The following is a 23044-nucleotide window of genomic DNA, read 5'->3' as shown; positions in this document are numbered from 1 at the left end:
GGGTGAACTCCTGGAGCCTGAGGATGAACCCCAGGTGCTGGGGGGTGTACCCCTGGAGCTGGCGGATGTACCCCAGGTGCTGGGGGGTGTACCCCTGGAGCTGGGGGATGAACCCCAGGAGCCGGAGGATGAACCCCAGGAGCTGGAGGATGAACCCCAGGAGCCGGGGGGTGTACCCCAGGAGCTGGAGGATGCACTCCAGGAGCTGGGGGGTGTACCCCAGGAGCTGGAGGATGAACCCCAGGAGCAGGGGGGTGAACTCCAGGAGCTGGAGGGTGAACCCCAGGAGCTGGAGGATGAACCCCAGGAGCAGGAGGGGGCATCTGAGGAGGCCCAGGAGGGCCTGGGGGTGCAGGCCCACTGGGAGGCATGGGTGGCAGAGGCATGCCACCTGGAGGTGGTGGTGGCAAGGACTCTGGCAGAGGTGGTCGAGGAGGCAAACCATTCATCAGTGGAGGTGGGGGCCGCTTCACTCCAGGAGGCCCAGCTGGGAGGGCTGGAGGAGCAGGAGGCTTCTCCATTTTAAAATGGAACTGGAGAAAAAACTAAAAGAAAAGCAAAAGATGAAGAAGCCAATCTTCTGAGAGCCATGACAGCCTGGCAGGGGCCCTCAAGTTGACTCTCCTACCTCACAGCAGGGAATGTCAACAAGCTCGGCCTGGAGCTGCTTCCTCCCCTTAAAGCAGGCGCCCAGGCCTCTCCATGCTCCCGTGACTCGGAGCAGAACCAAATGTCCAGGAGAGGCTCTGACCTTAACACAGACAGAACCCAGCCTGCCTCCAGTCCCCCAACAGTCTCACTGAATGAAAAACGACCTGAGTTGCACAGGCAAGAGCAGAGGCTTCCCAACAAAGGCCTTGGCTATAGCTGCAGTGGTGAATGAAGACAGAATACACTTGTGACTATGGGCAGGAATCTTAGCCAGAGAAGCCTCCACTCTTAACAAGTCAACATTTGGTCACACGATAAAAAGGAGCTCTGATTTGGCAATGCCTAGAGGTTTGAACATGCCCACCCTCAAGGTACAATCCACCTCTAACCAAGAGGACCACTCCCCTAGTCTGTGAAGTTACTCACTCACCAGGGGCTACAGGGACCCCCAAATCAGAAAAGTTCAGAGCTAGAGAAGATCTCAAAAAAATCATCTAGGTCAAGGCAAGCAATTACTGATTACCTGCTTGGTTTCTCTGTTCCAATGGGTCCAAAACTTTCCCTCGGCCTTGTCAATCTCTCTACTTGGCACCTGTGCAGAAAGGAAGAGATCAGATAGGGGGAGCTGAGTGATAACCTCTTAGATTTCTGTTTCTACCCCCTCTAGGCATGCTGTTACATTAAGATGTTTAAAACGAGGAGGAAAGGGCTAAGGCAGAGCAGGGGAAGGGGGTGGTGGTAGTACAGTTAGGAGGGTTCAGTATCTTTTGAGACCACACCAGTGCAACACCTATATAACATCTCCCCAGGGAGCCAAAAGTCTGAAGGTCTCTGGTTCAGACCATTAACAGACCAGGTTCAGACTTCTGGCTCAGAGATTTAGGACGATAATACTTAGAGATCTTCTAATGATACTGGTAGGGAATAACAACAGGTTGATTTGCCCAAAGTCACATGAGTACTTTTGGCCCACACTGGGAAAGGAATTCCATGTGCATAGTCTGAGAGTCCTGGAGGCTAAGAATTCATCTTGAGGATATCGTCCCCAGATCTACGCTTGGACAGGTGGACCCCAACTGCTAAGTGTCTGCCCAGATGGGGTAAATCAACCACCCTCCCACACACAAAAGGCCACCTTTCTTGGGACAGGAATGAACAAGAAATACTAGAATGCCTGGAGTAGAGGTGGTGAGGCCAGTGGCAAGCATGGGGATGCCCAGAGGGAACATATCAAAATTCTCTATGCAGGCACCCCTGTCCTGATAGTCACAGTCCGGTCCCACGTTAGTTTTTTTGTTGTTGTCGTCGTTTTGTTTTTTTCCTACATTAGTTTAACTACCACATTTCCCATTACTCCCCAACAAAAACCCTCTACTAAAGGCAAGATAAATGTGCCCTCCTACTTCTGGCTTCCACTTATTTGTTTTCCAGACTAGAGATGATAAGACCACCCCCTTCTACCTAGCCAAAACCTACCCATTCTTCAAATTCCAGATCAAGAAGCCATTCCAGTCATTCCAAGAAGCCTCCTTCTAGCCCGCCATTTTCTAACTCCTAATACACTGAATGATTGTAGCACACAATCAGATCATGGCTACAAAGAAGGGTGGCAGAGTGGGGAAAATGCTCAATTTGCAATCAGATGTCATGGGTTCAAATCCTGGTTCTGCCCAACTTCCTGTGTGCCCCTGTACAAGTCACCTTAACTTTCTGACCCTCACTCTCCTCATCTGAATGGATGAGGGAACGGAGAGAATCAGGGGGAAGGTAATGGGTTCTGCTTTGAATATGCCGGGTTAAGGATTGACTCTGGGATATCTAGTTTAAGATGTAGAACAGGCAGTTGGGGATGTGGGACTAGAACTCAGAAGGAGACCTGGGCTGGACAGATAGATCTGGAATCACCAGAGACTGGGAGAAAGCATTAGTGTAAAGGATAATGTCCAGCTTTAAATCTACCATCCTTTTTCTGTCTCATAGCATTTTCTCTTACATTTCTGGTATCCTTGAGGAGATCAGTTTCTGAGACCAGGGATAAATACTCTCACTTACGATCACCAGATTTAAAGCAACTGCCCCTGCCTTCCATCTACAGCCCTAAAACAGTGTTAGGGGTACAGCAGACACAATAAACACTGGAGAAGCTGTTCTGGAAGAAGGACACAGTGACTTGGTAGGAAGCACAAGGTTGGGAAGGGGAAGGGGAAAAAAAGCCCAGCCTCTCAGCTCTTTCCTACATTACCTTGAAAGCAATGGTTTCATAGGGCTCAGCTGCCATCAAAAGATACTGCCAGCGTCTGTCTGGGGGTTCAATCCTCTGCTCATATGCAGACATGAACCGGTGGCGTGGCATGATGCTCTCTGCGATCTCAGGATAGTCAATCTGCAGGGACAGGGCAAGAAGCACAACTAAGTAGAGTGTGGTTAATGTAGAAGGAAAAAGGGAAAAGATGAAGACACAAAAGGCATCGACAGCAGCTTCATTTTTCTTGTCAACTTCCTACTGGGGGCGGGGGGAGGGGCTGGGAAATGGGAACACTCAGCTAGAACATATAACACAGAGCTGCAGGATCAGGTGTGATTCTTTGGCCTCCTGTGAACCCTCATCACATGCACACCAGAGTTCTTAAGGAAAAGAGACTTTCTTCTGAGAGCTCACACACAGGGTGGTGGGGTGTGGGGAGATGGTTTCCTTACCTGGAAGAGGAGACTCTGCTGGCCCATCTCTGTGTCCCGCTGCTTGGTCACTGACATAGAAAAAGAAGCAGTTACAAAGCCCAAATCTTATCTTCTTCATAAAGCCCACCCCAACCTTCCTCTTCCCTGAGCTATACCACTCACAGTAAGTCCTACACTGTTTTCCTGCACAGACCATAAGAAACCTGAGGGCAAGGACTGCATCCTCTTCTATGTTTTCTACAGTGCCTAGCTCCAGACTGATGAAAGTGGAGCAATGCCCGCTGAACCATGGGGGTGACAGAGATGCAAGTATCACTGCCAGGCTGGCCGCTGCCGTGTCTCACACTTGTGGAGCCAGAGAGGGCCAGGCTGTCTGCATTACTCCAGAAATTCGGACACTTGCTTCTCACAGATTTACAAAGTGTTGCTGTGGAAAATGGCATGTTTATCTGCCATTTCACACGCTGGACAAAAACATGCAGGCAAACTTGAGTATACGCTGCCTGTTTGGATGGGGATGATCATCATGTATAAGCAGATAAAAGCAGAGAAAGCAGGTGCTGGATTCTTTGAAAGAAGCTGTCCCTCTGGCCCATGATGAAATCCATGAGGAGGGACTCAGGGTGTACACTGAATCATAGATTTTGGGGGCATGACCAAGGGGGGGAATTACTTTTGCTTGACTATGCCTATGTTACAAGGCTTTTTTTACCCTTACTTTTTTTTCAATGGTGGGGGAAGAGTGGAGGACAGAAGATTTTTGTTAATTGAAAACAATTTTAATTAAATTTTAAATACTGAAAAAAGTTACATTTATATGCGTCCCCTGAACCTTGAAAGTACACAATAACAATATTTACCATAAGTGTGCTTCACTTTGCACTGCACATAAAAGACATTGTAGTACAGTGGAAAGAGCAATTGATTTCCTGATAAGAAGATCCAAATTCAAATCCTGATTCTGCTCCTTGCTATCTGTGTGACCTTCGAGAGATTATGTCACCTCGTTGGGCCTCAGTATCTCCTCTTATACCAGATGGCCTCTATGGTGCCTTCCAGCCCTAAGCCTATGACCCTCTGATCCTATTCCTGAAAAGCTGTTGCTAAGTGCAATCACTCTGAAGGCCTCTTAGGGTGATTATAAAAACCCTTCATTCACTCAACATTAAGTGCATACTATATGCAGTATTACACTGTGCTAAGTGCTAGTGAAGACACAAAGATAAATAAAACAGGGCAGCTGTGCTCAAAAGCTTATACGTTACAACAGCCTCCTTCCTAACACAAGTCTTTTCCTGCCTTCCCTACAATAATCCTTCCTGAGGGAGGCGAACCAAGACGGCAGAGTAAAGGCAGGGACTCACCTGAGCTCTCCCCGAAACCCCTCCAAATAGCTTTAAAAAATGACTCTAAAAAATTCTAGAGCACCAGAACCCATATAAAGACAGAGTGAAACAATTTTCCTGACCAAGACAACTTGGAAGGTTGGCAGCAAAGGTCTGGTGCACCAGGGTGAGAGAGGAGTGCAGTCCAATGTAGGCCACACCAGCATAGCTCCAGCCACAGCAAACCAGGGGCAGGCCTTGGGAGTCACTGAATCAGCAGCAGCAGCAGCTGCTGCTTCTGGAGCTCTCAGCACACAGATGGCAAAGGTCTTTTCGTTAGCACTGAGAGAGAACTCTGTTGCTTTGCCTATACTTAGATCCAGGCTGCAGTCCCAGGTGGAAGTCCCAGGACGAGGAGGAACATGAGGAGCAGAGCTTGCAGCCACTGTGGAGAAGGACCTTTGTCACAGTTCCAGGGCAGAAAAGAGTGCTTGCAGCTCCTCACAGACCAGAGTCCAGGCCAGGAGAGCAATAAACACCTCTCCTTAGATCATACCACCTTGGAAGAACTGAAGACTTACAGGACCCTAGAAGTATTTCTGAAAACAGCTGCACAAAACCCCTGAAGCTTGGGACAGTGTGCCCTCCACCCTGGAAGCAGAGTTCTACTTTAACAAAGAGTTAAAAGTCAAATAATAGCCTGGGAATATGAGCAAGCAACAGAAAAAAATTCTGACCACACAAAGTTACTATGATGACAAGGAAGATCAAAACACACACACACTCAGAAGATAACAAAGTCAAAGCTCCTACATCCAAAGCCTCTAAGACAAATATGAATTTTTCTCAGCCCGTGGAAGGGCTCAAAAAGGATTTTGAAAATCAAATAAGAGAAGTACAGGAAAAATTGGGAAGAGAAATGAGGGTGATACAATAATCCTTCTTAAGCATCTCTCTGGTTATGCTACTCCTCTGCTCAAACATTGTCTGGGGCTCCCTAGTGCCTAACAAGGAAAGCTAAAATTTCTTTACAAGGCATTAAGACCCTCATTATAACTTTATTTCACCTTACTTCTACTTGGGCAGTCCGATCGTGGGTCACCTTCACAGCCCCGGCCTCTGCCCCTCAAATGGCACTTTCCTGCTGTTACTTATGCCATCCCTAATGCCTGGACTGTCCTCCTTCCCATGAACTGAAGCCCGATTAAAATGCTACCTCCCTCATGAAACTTCCCAAGACCCCTCAGAGTACCTCAGCTCTCACTACTTTGTATCTCTCTAAAGCCTATGTAATCCCATGTATTGCAGTTAACTGTGTTTGTCTTATCCCTCCCTAGACAGCTGGTTGCTCTCCCTTCACCACAGTGCTCTGCACACTAGGGGTGTTCAGTAACTGTTTGCTGTAGTGAAGCCGTATCTAAAAACAACAATAAAATCAATCTAAGTACCTAAGAGCAGGACAGTGCTAGGAGAATAACAAATCCTGCCACGAAGCCAAGAGGCCTTCTTCTCCATATTCCTTGGCTCCACGGGCCAGGCTTTGGATCAGGCTTAAACATAGGTAAAAATGACTCAGACGGTTAACAGGGTTTCTGGGTTGCCCAGCTCCAAAAGGGCCTGTTTGGTCAAAGGGTTTTTGGCTTTTGGTTACTGGCTCCATAAAGCAGCCCAGCCTATAATCTACAGGACTTCCCCTGGGGGTGACTTTCTCTGAAATAAACAACAATTAAAAAAAGAGGGAGGGGAGAGGACAGAAAAAAGAAACCCCAGATTTCTGTGTTGGATCTAGAGAAAGCTCACTACTCCACACTGAGTGTAGTCCTCTTTGGAAAAATGTAGGCAGTAATATCAAATGGCACGCTATTACACGGGGCCTGGGAATCCTGTGCTAGAAGGTAAAAATCCCTGACAAGACAGGGAGGCAGAGAAGGGGGAAGGGTATTAAAGTTTGTTACTCTAGTGCCTTTCACTAGCCTCGGATGGTTGGCAAAACACTCATTTTAAAGGAAAAGGAACAGAACACTTCTCCCCTTAGAAGCATTCATGTCGACCAAAGGGAACTTTATAAGGCAAGATTAAACATGATCAGGTCAGACACACTGCCAACAACTGTGAACACCTCACAAAGGAGGGGGAGACAGTTATCAAGTGTGGCAGAAAGGTCCACAGAAAGAGCTAGGAGGAGATTGTGAGGAGTTGACTGGATTCCTGGTATGAATTCCAGACATGAACAGTCTTTCTATAGGTACAGGGAGGGTTTTCAGGGTCACTGATTATAGTAGCTAAAAAGCTTATTTACAATTCAAAGAGTAGCTGCAGGGACCACCTGCTGTACTGTACTCCAAGTCCAGTTTGCCTGAGGGAGCCCTGAGTCACATACCTTTGTAGCCTGGACGGCCAATTTTCACAAACTTCTTCACTTCCACTTTGACCTTCTCTGGGGCCGGCTGGGCTGGAGCCTCCTTGGCTTCTTTGGCTGCTCTCCGAGCCCTAAAGTCAACCACAACAAAGCATTAGCGACGTGCTGTGTCTCTAAGTTGTCTTAAGGGGCGATTCCCTTATCCCTTATTGTAGCAAAAAGGGTACTGAACGAGGGGCCAGGAGGCCTGGGTTCTAGTTTGGCTCCATCACTTTCTTGCTCCGTGACACTCCCTGTCCCAGCTCTAAACTTATCATCCGTGGGTATCTCATTTCGCCTCATTTAGAAACTAGAACAATTCAGAACTAGAACATCTAGAAACTAGAACAACCGCCTGCTTCAAAGGGGTATAGTGAGGATGGAATGAGAGCTGGAAAGAAGTTCAGAGGTCATCTAGCCCCAAATCCTTCACTGGATTGGAAATTGAGGCCCAAAGAGATTCAAAACGTGTTCAAGTGATAGAGCCAGGTTCTCTGGCTTTACCATCTAGCTCTCTTCCCACCATACCACAAATATATGGCAAAGAGTTGTGTGAAGTATAAATCTTCACGTACATAAAGGATTGCAACAACCACTCACTCATATTTATGGAGCAGCTAACCAAGGGACTGCCCTGGCACCCTGACAGGTGGGCATTATGCTGGGGGGCTATGACTCTCCGAGGTCAGAGAGTTGATCATGGCAACACCATGAGTCTTCTTTCCAAATCATCACTGCTGCCTCTCAGACATTCTATCTTCCTTCCTCACCTCAGAGTCCTAAGTTATGACAATCAAAATGGAGCGCCCCTGACTGTGACAGCTCTGAACTCTGGGATCTTCTCCAAGGCTTTGCAAGCAGGAGAGATCCAACACATGCCTGCTGCCTCCACTCACATCAACCAGTCCATCTGCTTGTGGATGCATGGACAGCTCGGGTAGAGGGACAAGAATTTTAACAACTTAAACAATGGACTCAGCTGGCTTCAAACAACATTTTGACACATACCTTAAAGCAATGGTTCTCAAACTTTTTGTAGTAGTAGCAAGCACTCTTTAAACAAAATTCAGTGGAACCCTTGGACCCATGGGTGTCCTCCAAAGCTCTGTCCTAGGCCCTCATCTCCTCTGCCTCTATGCTATTTCATTTGATGATCTCAGTTCCTATGGATTAATTATCAACTCTATGAAGATGATTCTCAGATCTATTTACCAAGTCCTAACCCTCTAACCTGGCCTCTTGTCCCACTTTTCAAACTGCCCCTTGGACATCTTGAACTAGATATTCCAGACACTTTAAACTTAAGGTGTTCAAAACTGAACTCATTAGCTTTATTCCCAACCTTTCCCCTCCGCCTAGCTTCCCTATTACTGTCAAGGGCCCCACTATCCTCCACGTCACCCCAGCTCACAATCTAGGTGACACCTTTAACTCCTCACTGTCTCTTATCCTCATATCCAATCTGCTGCCAAGGTCTATCAATTTGACATTTGTAATATCTCTTATGAACCCTCTCTTCTCTCCTCTGACACTGCTACCACTCTAGAGACCCTCCTCACTCTCTACCTGGCCTACTATAATAGGCTGCTTGGTGGTCTCCCTACCATAAGTATCTCCCAGGCCATCATCCACTCAGCTATCAAAATGGTCTTCCTAAAGTGCAGGTCTGACCATGTCATCGCCCTACTCAATAAACTCCAGTGGCTCCCTATAAAGTCCAGGATCAAATATAAAACCTGTTTGGCATTCAAAGCCCTTCACAATCTGGCTCTCTTCCTCCCTTTCTTGTCTTCTTATACTTTGCTCCCCTGTATGAAATTACATTCAGTGATACTGGTCTCATGCCTATCTCCTGCACAAGACCCTTTGGACTCCCTGCATTTCGACCGGCTGCCCTCCATGCTTGGAATTTTCTACCTCTTTACCTCTATCTGTAGAGCTCTCCAGCTTCCTTCATGTCTCAACTAAAATCGTATCTTTTGCAAAAGTCTTTCTGGTCCCACTTAATGCTAGTGCCTTTCCACTAAGATTATCTCCATTTACCCTGTACATATCTTGTTTGGACCATGGTTGTTTGCATGTCGTCCTTCAGAAGAATGTGAGCCCCTTGAGGCCTGAGACTGTTTTGTCTTGCTCGTCACTCCCAGCACTTATCACAGTGCCTGGCACTTAATAAATGCTTGCTAACTAAAACCTCTTAAAATTGCATTAAAATGCTCATTACTATAACTTTGGTACTGTTGTACTAAATAACATAAGAACAATAACTTTAAAAACTTTAGGCCCTAGTCTTTAAAATAAAAAAAAACCCACAAACCTTTACTTTCAACTTCTTTTTTTTCCCCCAGATTTAGACAAATTATAAGCAACTTAGTGAAAAGGATGTGACTAAAATGATCAGTAAGTATTTTTTAACTTTAACACTACACATGCTGATTCACAACAATTTTCACTTCCCTTTTGACTTTAGTTTCACCTGTTTCTGAAAGTTATTTCAACTTTCAAGTTGTTTCTGAATTTACTGTTTTATTTATAAATTTCTTTGTAATTTTACCGTAACCAAAGGACATTTTTTTTTAAACTGGCTCCATAATACATCAGGATAAAACTGATGTAAATATTTAAACGTAAATCTGTTTCTGCAGACTTTCTTTTCCATTCATTCATCTAACTCACTATGCTTCTCTGAGCTCTTAAGGCACAGTAAAATTTCATCCTTCGTGTCATACAGCTTGTTCAACTAGTCCATCGGCACCTTCTTTGTTTCCATCTACGTGCAACCATGCAAAGTGCTAAACTGCACAAAGAACTGGGAACAAAGAGAAAGAATATGATCAGCTGGGCACAGCTAACTACACTTCAGTGTATGAACGATGGAAAATCATTACTATGATGAATACAGAAGAGAAACATGTAAGCTGATGCAGAGTAAAGGAAGCAGAACCAAGAAAACAACAGGTACAAAGTAACTGAAAGAACATAACTGAAACGCTGTGCAAATCTAATGGCCAAGCTTGACTCCAAAGAAGAAATCTAAGACGACACCTCCTCCCCCTGCTCCTGCACCCTGCATAAAACTCTAGACAATGTTTTCCATGTGTTGGTTAGTTTTCCTCAATTGTTTTCTTCCTCTTTTTTTCCTTCTTTATTTTAAGAAACAGCTCTCTGGGATAAGGTGAGGTGGGGAAAGGGTACTATGGGAACCTCAGGTGATCTAAAAATAAGATACATCAATAAGAATTTATTTTTTAAAAAATATAAACCTAAATTAGAGACAGTTAATATTGCTTTTGTATTTCTCTGATATTTTGAAATTTGGCACTCAAGTTACATCCATGGATATTTGCTTCACTGCCAGATAATTAACATTTTCACTTTCTTGTGACTCTTTATTATCCTCACTTTCTCCAATTATCTATAATGGGTATGCAAAAAAAAAAAAATTTAATAAAAGAAAAAATTACCACACAACACTAAGAATAAAAATACACACTTCATTATGTATATGTTTTGACTGAGACAAATTGTTTGACATGAGACATTACTGGAGACAAATAACGATTACTTCTAGAGCAATCTACTGCCTGAGGGCAGTTTTTGTATGAAGAATGGTTTACATTTTTAATTACAATATAACTGTCTAAAAACATAAAAACCATTCTCCGCAGTCCTATAGTTTGCCAGCCCCTGTTCTAGACCAGTAGTAAGAAACTTTATTAGTTATATGACCAATTGAGCCTAATTTCCAACTAATTTTCCATTTTTTTCACATTGATTGACCGCAAGAATAAAGTTTTGCTGCTGTGTTTATCTGTAGCTATTTGTCTTTTTCATAGAATCCCATGAATGCTTTAATTAAAGGAACAGTACCTTAAATAAAAACAGAGTATGTTTCAAAACAGCACTATGAATACCAAATAACCAAGGTGAAAGAGATGTGGTGAAACTCTGCCAGTCAATAAACATTTATTAAGTGCCTACACCTCACGAAAGCCCAGGGGATACACAAAAGATGACAACCCTGCCCTCAAGGAGCTAACAACCTGACAGATGAAACAATTAGTAAACCAATATGTAGTACAAACAAGTTATATCCAGGATGAAAAGGAAATAATTAACAGAGGAAAGGCACTAGAATTAGTAGGTGTTGGAAAAGGCTTCTTGTAAAAGATGGAATTTTAGTTGGGACTTAAAGGAAGACAGAGAAGTTGGTAGGTGGAAATAAGTACAAGTAACCAATAATTGAACATCAGGTCCCTAAAGATTCTTATTTTAAATACTTACAAATTTGTTTGATGCTTTTTTCCTTGAGTATGTGCTAAGTAGCTTCCCTAGGGGGAAAACACACCAAAGAAATTAGGGTAAGTTAAATTATAAGAAGTTTCACAGAATCAAAACACAAGAGAATGGGATCTCAGTAATCATGGAGTTCAAATGCTAGCCCAAGTGTGAATCCTGCTTATAGTGTGCTGGAAAAGTCCCCTAGCCTCTGCTGAAAGACCTTGAGTGACAAGAGAAGTCCCCTCTTCTTCCTAACGCAAACCGGTATGTTATTGGAGAGCTCTAACTGGAGTTTTCTTATAACAGGCTGAAACCTACTACCCTTTTAAATTCCACTCACCAATCTGTTCTCCAAAGTCCAGCTGAACAAATTTAATTCCTTTTTCACTTGACAAATTTTCCAATATTTAAAGACAATGCACATCACCCTCCCCCACACCTCCACCCCCACTTCCTCTAGCTAAGGGACTTCAATTCCTTTAACTGATATAGTCTATCTGTGGCCTGTTGTCCAGTTTTCCTCCTCCTAATCCTAGATGCCCTCCTCTGCTCCACCTGGTCCCTGCCCAGAGCAGGATACAATACCATAGACAGGCTCTGGAAAGGAAAGATTTCCACATGACCATCATTCACAGATATTAACTTGCTATGAACACGGTCTAGAACCACATCAGCTTTTTTTAGGTGCCAAAACACATTGTTGAGTTTTATGAAAATTTCAGTTTGCTAAAACTCCACATGAAACTACCAAGTCACACCTCCTATCCTGTACAACTGATTTTCTGAACCAAAGCACAGGACTTTATATTTAACCCTATTACATTTCGTTTTATTAGCTTCAACCTGTTATTCTAACACGCTGAGTTTATTTTGGACACCAACTGTTTTGTCTACCAGATTATCTAACTCTAGTCAAGTCTTCAGTTGTTTCAGTTGTGAAATTCTCTGTGTGACCCCATTTGGAGTTTTCTTGGCAAAGATACTGGAATGGTTGCCATTTCTTTCTCCAGCTCATTTTATAGACAATGAAACTGAGGCAAAGAAGGTTAAGTGACTTGCCCTGGGTCACATGGCTAGTGTCTGAGACGAGATTTGAACTCTGGAAGATGAGTCTTTCTGATTTCAAGTCCAGCATTTTATCCACTTCACCATTTAGCTGCCTGGGATAAGGAAACTTTCAAACTAAAAACACAAAGCCAACATAACTCACCTCATTGTTGTGAAGTGTTAAGCAGAGTTTGCATTCATAGGAACCTAAATGGTTCTTCATAAAGTATGGATCCTAGAAAAGTAAAAATATAATTCATGTTAATGAAATGAAAACCACAGACACGATAACATGCTTGATATTATCAGCAGGGTTGTTCTGGGGCAAATAAAGCAGCAGCCTGTGACCAAAAGAGCCTGTTTTCTCTTGGTCTTACTATTGTCTTTGCTCATGTTCCTGCCTGAAATAACACAGTCCTTACAGAATGGAAACTATAGGAAGAATCCTTGTTTTGCAAGGCACTCAGAACTAAGATTCATGGCACTGTTTCTTTCTTTGGATATATGAGAGATCTCTTAATGGAGTCACAGGAGACAGACAGACAGACAGACAGACACACACACACACACACACACACACGAGACAGTGTGACCCCAAAGACCTATACAATTTGGAGGAGGAGGGTAGGGAGAAAGAATTTCTCTTTTTGGCTTTAGCAGGAGAATTTTTAATTCCTAGGGATGGTCACTGTCCTCTCCTGTCAAAAACAGAGATGAATGTGGCCAAGAAGGTTGAGAATTAGTTAAACCAAAAACTTCTTAAGAGTCAATTCAATTTAACATTTGTTATTTTGGTGCATGGAACTTTGCTAGATGCTGAGGACACAAAGACCCCTGTCCCCCAAAGCAGTTCCTATTCTCAAGGACCTTACATCTGAAAGACAGGGATAAGGGGAGGGAGCTTTGGTGTATAGTGAGGAGTAGCTCATTCTATTAGGGGAAGGTAAGTATATTAAACTTGATTATTAAATTGATCATCATTTTATAGACTGCTATTCTTTGAAAGAGATCAAGGTACTAGGAAACATGCTTTCATAAAAAAAGATATCAAAGAACCACATATTTTGGAACTGAAGTTAGAAGTAAGAGATTATCTTGGGCAGCTAGGTGGGGAAACAGATAGAGCACTGGTCCTGAAGTCAGGAGGACCCGAGTTGAAATCTGGCCTCAGACCAAACACTTGACACTTACTAGCTATGTGACCCTGGGCAAGTCACTTAACCCTAATTGCCTTGGGAAAAAAAAAAAAGAGAGAGAGAGATTATCTTGTCCCACCTCTGGAAAGAGAAGGTTATTATTTCCTCCATTTTAGGAAGAGGTGATCAAAGCTGAAAAGGCAATGTGACCTGCCCACGTTCACACTGAAGGACCCAAGTACCCTAAAGTCTCATGAGAACATAACAGGCCATGTCAGTGGCAGCCAGTGAGACACACAGTAAAATGGAATGAATATGGAGAAGAAACTGTCATGTGCTACTACTTAGGTTGTCATGGATGGACCTAAAACAAAAGAAAACCACAACTCAACCCTGACATCCTCTTCTTCAATTTTGTACTGGCATTTTGCTAGAACTTCTGTTTCATTATTAAAAGGCTTAAGATGTTACCTGTCCTGTTCCTAACCTTTACTTCAATTCTTTCATTGCAATCAATAAGGTCATACAATTTTAGGGGCTGGAAGAAAACTTTAGTGGATAATCTTGTCCAAGTCTCTCATTTTATGGTTCAAGAAAACTAAGAAGGAAAGAAGTCAACTTGTCCAAGACAAGCGATGAAACTGGAACCAGAACTCTAGCCTCCTGACTCCTAGTCCAATTAGCTTTATAATATAATGGGCTGCTTCTCAAAAGGCAGAGTACAAGGGGGTGTGGGGTGAAGCTCTATTTTGTTCTTGTTTGTCCTTCTTCTCAAAGAGGACCATGACATCTGGGAGGTGATGCCGTGACCTGCAAGGGAATTGGATTTAAGTGAGGCAGGGTTGTGCAAAGTCACCAGCCTCACTTTCTCCTCCAGAGCCATCTGGGTTTAGTGGCAAGATATAGCTCAGGAGGACTGGAGACGGCTCCCAGGAGAGTTCTAACCCACCAATCTGAGATAATGTATCAAGCTCTAAAAATCAAGGCAGTCAGATGGTTTCCTTTAACTAAGAAACAACTGAATTTTACCTTGTTGATATCAATCGTTTCAAGAGCCAATTGTCGGAGGCGTTCTCTTCTATCTCGGTTACTCTCAGAAGATGAAGCCACCCCACCGCTCCCAGTTTTGCCCCCAGGCCGATGTTGAAAATCCATGGTGATGGTCTTTGTACTTCAGTGCGCTGAGGAAAGCAATCTGCAAAACAAGACTGGAAGAATGAGAGGATAATTAACCCAGGGCAAAAGTTGTAAATTTCAGAAATTTAACAAATACACCCCATACCAGTTTGGGATTCAACATATAAACACACAGTATGCCAATGGCAAAAGCTGTCAGTCACCAGAGGAGAAATGCAACCCTGTTCATGAAGAGTTTCTCTAAATCTAGCCTGAGTCTGCCCTATTCCCCATAATATGACTACATCACTTCCCTCATGCAAATTCTCCAAAGATCCCCCAACACTGCCTCCTCAATATCAGGTCCAAACTTACTAAGTTGATAGAAAATTTCACTCATATATCCCACCCCCTTGTGAAGCCTGTCCTTGTCATTCCTTCCTCTGAATTCCTGTAGGACTTTTGGCAGGCTGATTACCATCTATGGTCTGTACTGCTAACTAACTTTTTACGTAGTTGAGTCTCCCCTCCCCCATACTGTCTTTATATGCTACCCACTCCACGTTAGAAAGGTCACATTTTGTTATAGTCTGGCCTCCCTCCCATCCAGCCTTTAGGGTGCTAAATTCAATTCAAATATTTATTACATGCTTACTCTGTCCTCTGGATATAAAAACACAACACAGTCCCTGATCTCAAGGAGCTGACATTCTTGGTAGGGGATAGGGAATAAATTATATACAAGTGTTAAGTAAAGTATTTGGTTTAAGAGAGGGAAAAGCTGGGGCAGCTAGGTGGCACAGTGGATAGAGCACCGGCCCTGGATTCAGGAGGACCTGAGTTCAAATCTGGCCTCAGACCCATAGCACTTATTAGCTGTGTGACCCTGGGCAAGTCACTTAACCTCACTACTTAGCCAAAGAGAGAGAGAGAGAGAGAGAGAGAGAGAGAGAGAGAGAGAGAGAAACACTAACAAGTGGGGGTGAGGGAGTGGTGGCAAAGAAAAGGAAGGAGGGAAGGCTCCAACAGAGGATGGGGTACCTATGTCTTGAAGACACAGCTTTTAAGGAATTGAGTTTTATAAAGTACATAACAGGCATGGAGAACAGCTGGTGTAAAGGCAGAGACAGTGACAGCTAGAATTTATATAGCTGTTTTAAGGTATGAAAAGAGTTTGACATATATATTAACTCACAACAGGCTTGGGAGGGAGGTGCTATTATTATTCCTATTACACAGATGAGGAAACAGAGACACAACAGTTTAAGGTGTGTCTTGAGGCAGGATTTGGCCTCAGGATTTCCTAACTCCAAGTCCTGCACCCTATCTATGGCACCACCTAAAATGACCTGCCTGGATGAAACCAAATTGTGAAGGAGAATAATATGACTTGAGGCTATAAGAGGTAGGTTGGAAATAGTTTATGTAGTGATTTAAATGCCAGGCTGTTTCTATTTTATCCTGGAGGCAAGAGGAAGCCACTGAAAATTTTCTGTGCAAATGAATGACATAGCTGTATGCCTTAGAAAGGCACTTATTTCAGCAGCTGTGCAGAAGGTTGATGAAAAAGGAGAGAGCCTAGAAAAGCAAGGAGACCAATTAGAAGGCTACTAAAATAGTCTAAATAAAAAGTGAACAGGACTAGCCTAAGGTTAGTTGGGTACCGGAAAAGGACTGATAGAAGAAACACTGTGGAGATCACGTCAACAATACTTGGCAACTGAATGAATAAAGGGAAGAGAGCACAGGACAAAGAAAAGTCAAAAGTGACTGAGGCTGTAAACCTAGATGTCTAGAAGAATGGGGGTTCTTGTAACAGAAAAAAGGGCATGAAGGAGAAGAGGAACAAATTTAGGAGAAAGATGATTCTCTTTTATAGCTGGTGAGAGTTAACAATAAGACACTTGGGTGAAAATTCAGCAGGCAGTTGGTGATGTACACACAAAATATACACATTAAGTATATGGGAGGGAGGGAGCACTAGCAGCTGGGGAAAGAGGAAAGGCTTTATGGTGCCTGAGCTGAATCTTGAAGGAAACTAAGATTCTAAGAAGTAAAGGTGAAGGGGAAATACATTCCAAACATGTGGAAACCCCTGGGAGGTGATGAACATATAGAGAGAAAAATCTGGAGAGAGAAGAGAGGAGGAAGTGTGGATGATGATCTAGCAAAGGAAACTGAGACAGAAGTCACACAAGCAGGAGAAAAATCTGGATAGGACGAAGTAAGAAAGACTATCCAAGAGAAAGGAATGGTCAGCAGGGTCAAAAGCAGTAGAAAGGTCAAACAGGATGAGGACTTAGAAAAGGTTATTGGATTTAGCAGTTGCAAGATAACTGGTAACCTTGAACAGAGTCGTTTCAGTCAAGTGGTGGAGTCAGATGTCAGATTAGAAAAGGCTGAGAAGTAAGTGGGAGGTGAGGAAGTGAAGGCAACAAGGATAGGTGGTTTTTTCCTAGGAATGTGCTTGTGAACTTGTGAACGGGTAAAGAGATAGAGGATAGGAACACAGTCAAGTGAAGGAGGAGACCTGGGCATATTTAAACATAATAGGGAAAAAGCCAGTTGAATAAGGAGAGATTAAAGATGAGAGGAACATGCTGGCTGACAGACTGATCTTTCTGAAGTGTAATTGTGACTGCTACCACCTCACAGCCCTACCCCAATGCCCCATTCAATCAACTCCAATGGCTCCCTATTGCTTTCAGCATCAAACATGAAATCCTCTACTTGGCTTGTAAGTCCTCCATAACCTGGCTCTTTTAGTCTTCTCACACCTTAAATACCCCACATATTCTACAATCCAGGGAGACTGGCCTCCAGGCTTGTGCCTCAAACAAGACATTCCATCTCTGACCACTAGTGTTTTCACGGGCTGTCCTTCATGCCTGGAGTGCTCTCCCACCCCATCTCCATGTCCATGTTTCCTTGGCTTCCTTCAAGTCTTAACTAAAGTCCTCTACATGTCTTGCCCAATCCCCCTTGCTGCTACTCTAGTCTCTTTCCTCTATTGATTATCTCTAATTTAACCTGTGTATATCTTATTTGTACAGAACTGTTTGCATGTTGTTTCCCCCATTAGACTGTGAGCTTCTCAAAGGCAGGGACTATCTCTTACCTTTCTTGGTATCCCCATCACTTCACCCAGTGCCAGGCACCTAGCAGGCACTTAATAAATGCTCACTGACTAACATTTGCCTTGTTACTTTCCCTGCCAGAATCTAAGTAACAGCAGCCTCTCCATCTGCTTTGAACTGAACATGAATGTGAGTTAAGCCTTCCTTTCTTGTGTTATCTCCCCCAATGAGAATGTAAGCTCCCCTTTACCACTGCATTCCAATAACTGATTTGGTAAGATGCCAACAGTGACAGGAGAGGATGGGAGCAAGGGCACAAGTAAAATGGCTAGACTTAGCAAGGAAAATGATCATTTCATCCTAGGAGACTACAGCAAAGAAGAGAGAACAGGGAATGACTTAATGAGACCTTAAAAGGTCAGAAAGGAGAGAAGGATGGCTTCAGTTTTCTCAGAAAGGTAGAAGGTAAAGTCATTCACTGATAGAGATGAAGGATGGGTGGTAGCTAGAAGATAGAGATGTTTAGAATAGCCAATGTATGGAGAATGAGCCAAGCAGGGAAGAATAAAAGGATTGCTTCAAAGCAGTAAAGACTCATTTGAGATGGCATAAATTTGGTAGCTGCAGAAAGGGGATTATATCAAGGTAGGGAGGAGAAGTTTGCTGGAGAGAAGAAATGTTCAATTCAATATTTATTAAGAACCTACTATGTGCCAGGCACTGTGCTAAGTACTGGGGATAAAATAAGTAAGATAGTCCCTGCCCTCAAGAAGTTTATTAATGGGGGAAGACAATGACAAAGCAAAGCTGAAAGGGGAGGTAGGGTGGCGGGTGGGCAGCAATAGGGCATGGTGTTCTATGGAGAAATGGGGCTTCAACTCTTCAGTGTCCTACGATAACACAGGGCTGGGTCAATTTGTTTTCTCTCAAACACAGTGGGGAGAAGGAGCTGATCTAGCAAAGAGATAAGCCAGCCTGGATATTTGAAAGTTGATATGTACTAGCGATCAGGTCATACAGGGGACTGACTGAACTCACATGCCATGCCAATTCCTCTTTATTCCAACATAGCAGGGAATGATGTATACCATAAGATATATTGCATACACATGCTTACATCCTGGGCAGGCCTGGAGTCTGAGGCCCTGAAGAGAGGGCTAGTGGCCTGATGCCTGGGCCCTAAAATGTTTCATTCATTCAGCATTTATTTAGCACTTGCAATGTGCCAGGTACTGTAAAGGGATAAAGAGACTGGACCTGTAAGATAAAATGAAACATGGCCACTGACTTCAATGACCTCATACTCCACTGGAGTACTGTGGGGACACAACACAAAAAGTTCTCAATCAGAAAGCCCCAAATAAGGGCTGGACTTGATATGTTTGTTGTTGTTTTAAATCTTAAATGGTGTATACTTTTTCACCACCAAATATAGGGTGTCCCAAAACTCTTTGTGGTGTTGTAAACTATTAAAGCTTTTACCTGCACTAAGACTTGTGGGACACCCTGTATGTATCTAAGGACTAATATTTCTGTGGTCCTTTAAAGTTCACAAAGAACTTCTATCAATCAAGCAGGCAACAGATATGTATTAACCACCTACTATGTGCCAAGCTAGGTGTTGGCACACAAAGAAAAAGAAACAGCTCTTGTCCTCAAAGAGCTCACATTTTGACAGGGAAAATGTGTACACTCCAAGTACATACAAAATACACATGTACACACACACGTATATGTATACCACTTACATTCATTTTTATTGGACCTATGATTTCACCAAGGAAAAATCTGCATTCTCTACCAATGCAGGGGGCATACCACAGACATGGAGAAGTTAATATGTGGCAGAGGAAAAGCTTGAAACCAGGTCTCCCTGGTTTTGAAGTTCTCTATCTTCCATGACACACTGCCTCTCCACATTAAAAAAAAAATACAAAATGCATATATACAAGATAATTTTTCATAGGATGGGCACCAGCAGCTGGGGGGGGGGATCAGGAAATGGTGTCATAGAAGGTGACACTTGAGCAGAGCTTTGAAGGAAATCAAGGATTCAAAAAAGTAGAGATGAAGAAAGACAAATATCCCAGGAACTAAGAGAGGAAATGTTATATATGAAGTACATAAATAAATTTCTCGTGTGGCTAAGACCACAGAGTATGGGAAAGGGACTAACATATACTCTCTCTGGAAAGGTAGATTAAGGCCAGCTTACCAAGACCTTTAAAGGTCAAACAGCCACGGTCAGTTTATTGAGGAATGACACATTCAGACCTTTGAGGTTCCTTATGGCTTGATGATCCTATGATAAAATCACTTGCCATACTTTATTTTCCCTTCTGCTTTCTCCAAAATTACCAATGATTTATTAATTGCCAAATCTGGCACACAGAGAAGGAATCTAGGATGGTAAAGGGTCTATAAGGATTGGTTGAAGGATATGGGAACATTTAACCTGGAAAACAGAAAATTTAGGGGGGAAAAGGATAACTGCCCTGAAAAGTTGAAAGGCTATTACAAGAAAGAAGTAGATTTATTCTGTTTGGTCCTAGAGGGCAGAACTGGGAATGGAAATCACAAGACAGATTCTGGCTCACAATTTATCAGCATTATCCCAAAGCAGAGTCAGGTACCTTCAGAATTTTTTGTTCTCTCCTTACCCTTCTCCAAACAAAAGGCAGATGCCCAAGGATCAGCCCCAAGATCCGCTCTGACTGAAATTCTGTGTGAAAATCACATTCCTACCATGATGGCCACAATGCTGACACTTAACACTAAGCCAAGATAAGGACCCAGTACAGTAAATAACAGCATGGTCATCTGACTTGAGGTCAGGGCTTCAAGGATCTGGGAAAACGAGCTAGAGAAGCATAATATGGCTGTTAATAAGAAATCAGTGTGGGATCTGGGAAGGTTTCATGTAGGAAGTGAGCTTAAGGGTTACACAGGTAGGAGAACCAGGACACAGTAGAGTGACAAATCCAGAGAAAAATATCAAGAAGAAAATTTGTCAAAGGCTACAGAGAGGTCTGAAAGAATGAGGATTGAGAAAAAGCCATTAAAGTCTACAATTAAAAAATAATTAGTATTATAGCTAGCATTTGTATACAGCTTTAAGATTTACAAAGGCGCTTTACAAGTACCTTATTTTATCTTCAGATCAACCCTGGGAGAAGGTAGTATTATAATCCTCATTTTACCAATGAGGAACTGAGGCAGGCAGAGATGAGTTAAGTTGTACACACAGCTATTAAGAATCTAAGGTTGGGTTTGAATCAGGTCTTCCTGATTTCCAGGGTCCAGTGCTCTATCCATTGAGCCACCTAACTTTTTGAGAGAGTAGTTTCAGTTGAATGAGGTAGGTGTGAGTGTACTTCAGGCATGAATGATAGCCAGTACAAAGGCATTACACATGAAGAAGAGCAAGAAGGACCACGCAGCTCAGAAGGGGAGCAATGAATAGAGAGACTGGAAAGGCAGAGTGAGGCCAAGTTATGAAAGGCTTTACATGACAGCTGGGTTTGTCTAATTCTAGAGACAATGAGGAAATCCCGGAGCTGAGCAACAAGACCATTTCCCTGCATTAATGTACCAGGGCCCCTTCGAATCACTTCTTTTCTAGGGAGTAGTGACATGATCAGACCCGCACTTTAAGAAGCTATTGGAAAATCAACTTGGTGAGGTGGAGAAAAAGGAAAGTCAGCAAGTATTTATTAGGCTTTTTCTATGTGCAAGGTGCTGATAACACAAAAGTAAAAATGACCCTCACGGAACTTACATAGTACTGGGATGACTCGAATACAGAAAATTAAATGCAAAATAAAAAGCATTTTTATGCTTAAAAAACAAATTTAAGTCTCCAGGAAAGAAGTCCACCAACAATGAGAAGTCCATTGACAATAGGGGCAATCAGGGAGCCATCGCCTCCCACCAGCTCAGCCCAAGCTCTGGGACTCACTTGAGGACTTTAACAGGATGCCCCCTCTCCATCACAGTCCAGCAGAGACACCCCCCCCCCCGCCCCGCCCCAAGCACGCCCCTCCCTGCGCAGTCTCAGCCCAGTGTGCCCTCCACTCTCCCTCCCTCCCACTCTCCCTCCCTCCCACTCTCCCCACCAGCCCCCCGCAGTGCGCGCCCCCGCCGCCTCTCTACAGCTGATCCGGGCTCGGGCGCGCCCCCGCTCCCCACCGCCAGCGCGATAACGAACCTTCACAGGCCGAGACCCAGGCCTCAGGCCTCGCGGCCGCTTTCTCCTCCTCTTCCTCCTCCTCCTCCTCCTCCCCTCGCCCCTCCTCCTCGGCGCGAGCCCCTCCGGACCCCAAAAGGTCCATTCCCTTCTCCTCACCGGCCTCCTCACAGAAATCCCAAGCGCCAGTCAGGACCAGCGCCACGAGGCCCTCCGCCGTTACCTGCACCACCAGCTCGTCGTATCGGCCCTCCACGCATGCGCGCCGCCGCCGCAGCTTCAACCTGCGCACGCGCGAGATGGGGAACTCTCACAAACTTTATTGACCGCTTTGCTCACTAACAGCTAGGTGGGTGTTGCACCCCGCCCTCTGTAGCGCCAACAGCGGCCTGGCGCCTTCCTTCCCTAGAGCGGGCGAAAAGGCCAGGGGCTAGAATCTAACTCGTCCCACCCAGAATTCCTGTACATCCGGGTCTCTAGAAATCAAGGAAGAAACGAGCGTGGATAGGGGAGGTGCACGCAACTCAGCCATCAACAAAACTTTATCGCAGGCCGCGGGGGCGGGCTCTATGGAAAAACTTTATTAGGGCCCCTGGCATCGAACAAGGACAAAGCGGAGCGCTAGGGGCGGAGGGAACAAGGGCGGGAGGAAGGGAGGGGCGGAGTGGGGAGCGGCCCAGCGGGGACTGGCGGGCCGCGGGAGCCGGAGCCGGAGCGGGATCCCGACGTGGCCGCGGGGCCTCCCGTCTCCCTTCACTGTCAAGATGCGGTACAACGAGAAGGAGCTCCAGGCGCTGTCCCGGCAGCCGGCAGAGAAGGCGGCGGAGATCGGGATGCGGGTCCCCAAGAAGGGCAGCGGTGAGAGCGGAGGGGCGGCCGGGCCGGAGCGAGGGGGCGGCCGGGCCGGAGCGAGAGGGCGCCCGGGGTGCGGGGGCTCCAGCCCCCCAGGGGCTGCCCATCGCTGCCCCCTGCAGGAGCCCCCAGGGTCTTCCCGGTGTGCTGAGTCTTCCAGGCCACCAGCCTCAGCACCTCCCCCCCAAGAACGCACCCCATCCTGAGTCCTGCCTGCCCCCCTTGTATGAGCACCCCAGGGTTGCCCCTGTGTCCAGAGCCTCCCTAGCTTCAACCCCCCCTCCCTGAGCCCTCCC

General features: G+C 44.7%; 2 protein-coding genes across 5 annotated transcripts in view; one reads left to right on the top strand and one right to left on the bottom strand.

Annotated features, from left to right (window-relative positions):
* SF3A2 (splicing factor 3a subunit 2) overlaps positions 1-22507 on the bottom strand; it is a 24394-nt gene extending 1887 nt beyond the window's left edge. The window contains exons 1-9 of one of the 4 annotated variants that reach the window (XM_027853146.1): positions 22120-22507; positions 14547-14725; positions 12545-12616; positions 11338-11384; positions 7036-7145; positions 3349-3398; positions 2894-3034; positions 1175-1243; positions 1-545 (exon numbers count right to left, since the gene is read on the bottom strand). The exon at positions 1-545 is cut by the window's left edge and continues 1887 nt beyond it. In XM_027853146.1, the coding sequence (XP_027708947.1) occupies positions 1-545; positions 1175-1243; positions 2894-3034; positions 3349-3398; positions 7036-7145; positions 11338-11384; positions 12545-12616; positions 14547-14672 (1160 nt within the window). In that variant the 5' untranslated portion in view covers positions 14673-14725; positions 22120-22507. Of the gene's footprint in view, positions 546-1174; positions 1244-2893; positions 3035-3348; positions 3399-7035; positions 7146-11337; positions 11385-12544; positions 12617-14546; positions 14726-21917; positions 21996-22055 lie in introns of those variants that run through there. The other 3 variants (XM_027853143.1, XM_027853144.1, XM_027853145.1) reach the window with 3 other exon arrangements.
* An 85-nt stretch (positions 22508-22592) lies between these two features.
* The window catches only part of PLEKHJ1 (pleckstrin homology domain containing J1), a 14060-nt gene continuing 13608 nt past the window's right edge, over positions 22593-23044 (top strand). The window contains exon 1 of the mRNA XM_027853292.1: positions 22593-22754. Within this exon, the coding sequence (XP_027709093.1) occupies positions 22661-22754 (94 nt within the window). The 5' untranslated portion in view covers positions 22593-22660. The remainder of the gene's footprint in view (positions 22755-23044) is intronic.

This window comes from Vombatus ursinus, unplaced genomic scaffold, assembly GCF_900497805.2.
Source record: "Vombatus ursinus unplaced genomic scaffold, bare-nosed wombat genome assembly UNPS02009918.1, whole genome shotgun sequence".
Classification (NCBI taxonomy): domain Eukaryota; kingdom Metazoa; phylum Chordata; class Mammalia; order Diprotodontia; family Vombatidae; genus Vombatus; species Vombatus ursinus.
The sequence above is the reverse complement of the archived record's forward strand: the minus strand, read 5'-3'. Positions and strand labels throughout refer to the sequence as shown.